At 44.3% G+C, this 1,256-nt stretch overlaps 1 protein-coding gene across 1 annotated transcript in view; it reads right to left on the bottom strand.

Moving 5' to 3' along the window:
* Window positions 1-6: 6 nt before the first annotated feature.
* LOC107580225 (serine/threonine-protein kinase NIM1-like) overlaps window positions 7-1,256 on the bottom strand; it is a gene marked incomplete at its 5' end in the record, with an annotated part of 2,583 nt that continues 1,333 nt past the window's right edge. The window contains one exon of the mRNA XM_016265957.1: window positions 7-983. Coding sequence (XP_016121443.1) covers window positions 231-983 — 753 coding nt within the window. The remainder of the gene's footprint in view (window positions 984-1,256) is intronic.

Raw genomic sequence — 1,256 nt, 5'->3', positions numbered from 1 at the left:
CTTGATATTCAGCAGCAGATAAGCACCAAAACACTAATAAGGGAACCTTCTAACTTTGTATATTACAAAAATATTATAGAAAGTAAAATACTCATCTTGGCATTGATTCTGGGATGCTGGGTTTCACAACAACAACAAAAAACAGCACAACTTCATACATGTAAATTAATTACTTCCTGAAACATGGCATCAAACACATTATCCACCCATGAATCATTCAACACTTGTCTTCATAGGATGTTACACACTGCCGAAGGATTGTGCTTAGCCATTGCGTTGTTGGTCCAGTATTTCTTGGTACCAAAATCCTCTGGGTACAGGGCGGAATATCCTACCGCTTCCACGGATCTCCTCTTCTGGATGCGGTGCAGCAGGATACGATAAGTTCCTGTTATTGGGCTGCGGCAGTCAGTGCAGGTTTTATTCTGCAGATGTGTGCCACTGATGCCCAGCTCGCTCAGGGCTGACTTCACTTCCTGTTCCTCCACGCACAGGCTCTTCGCTGGGTCAGCTAGGTAATTGGGCGTCGTATTGAAAGCAGGATAGGGTTTGGGGTATTCGATGCCCTTCAGCCAGGAGCATAGCATCAGCTGCGACACCGTGGTCCGGTCCACAGGTACGGGTCTCAGCATGCCTTTGATGGCCAGTTGGCAGGACTCAGGGACGTAGGGCGGGATGCTGTACGCCCCCTGCAGGATGCAGCGTTTCAGTCGGCCTAAGTTGTCGCCGTAGAAAGGCATGATGGCGGTCACCATAAAGTAGAGTAGGACACCCAGAGCCCAGATGTCCACATAACGGCCCACGTAGCTTTTGTCTCTGAACAGCTCAGGTGCCGCATACGGCGGGGAGCCGCAAAACGTGTTCAGAGTTTCGGTCGGCTCACTGACGACACTGAAACCGAAGTCACCCACTTTGATGCAGTAGCAAGTGGTGTAAAAAATATTTTCTGCTTTCAGGTCACGATGGATGATGTTGTTTTCATGCTGAAAAATAAACAACGAAATAGATAGATCCGTTAGACTGAATCATACTGTGTAAAATGAAACACATACAAATTCATAATTAGAGAAAATGCTTATACTGTACCATATAAACAAACTGGATCAGAATGTAAACATGTCATATAATGGAAAAATGTCCACTTTAAACTGACCACTGACAAAAATCTTAATGTAATTCACTGAATTTTGCTGATCCATCTTAATTAATTACAATAATTCTCATTTAGGGTTTGATCAGTCAGTAATAATTTTGTG

Source organism: Sinocyclocheilus grahami, unplaced genomic scaffold (genome assembly GCF_001515645.1).
Source record: "Sinocyclocheilus grahami isolate Dianchi unplaced genomic scaffold, SAMN03320097.WGS_v1.1 scaffold27526.1, whole genome shotgun sequence".
In the NCBI taxonomy this organism is placed as follows: domain Eukaryota; kingdom Metazoa; phylum Chordata; class Actinopteri; order Cypriniformes; family Cyprinidae; genus Sinocyclocheilus; species Sinocyclocheilus grahami.
The sequence above is the reverse complement of the archived record's forward strand: the minus strand, read 5'-3'. Positions and strand labels throughout refer to the sequence as shown.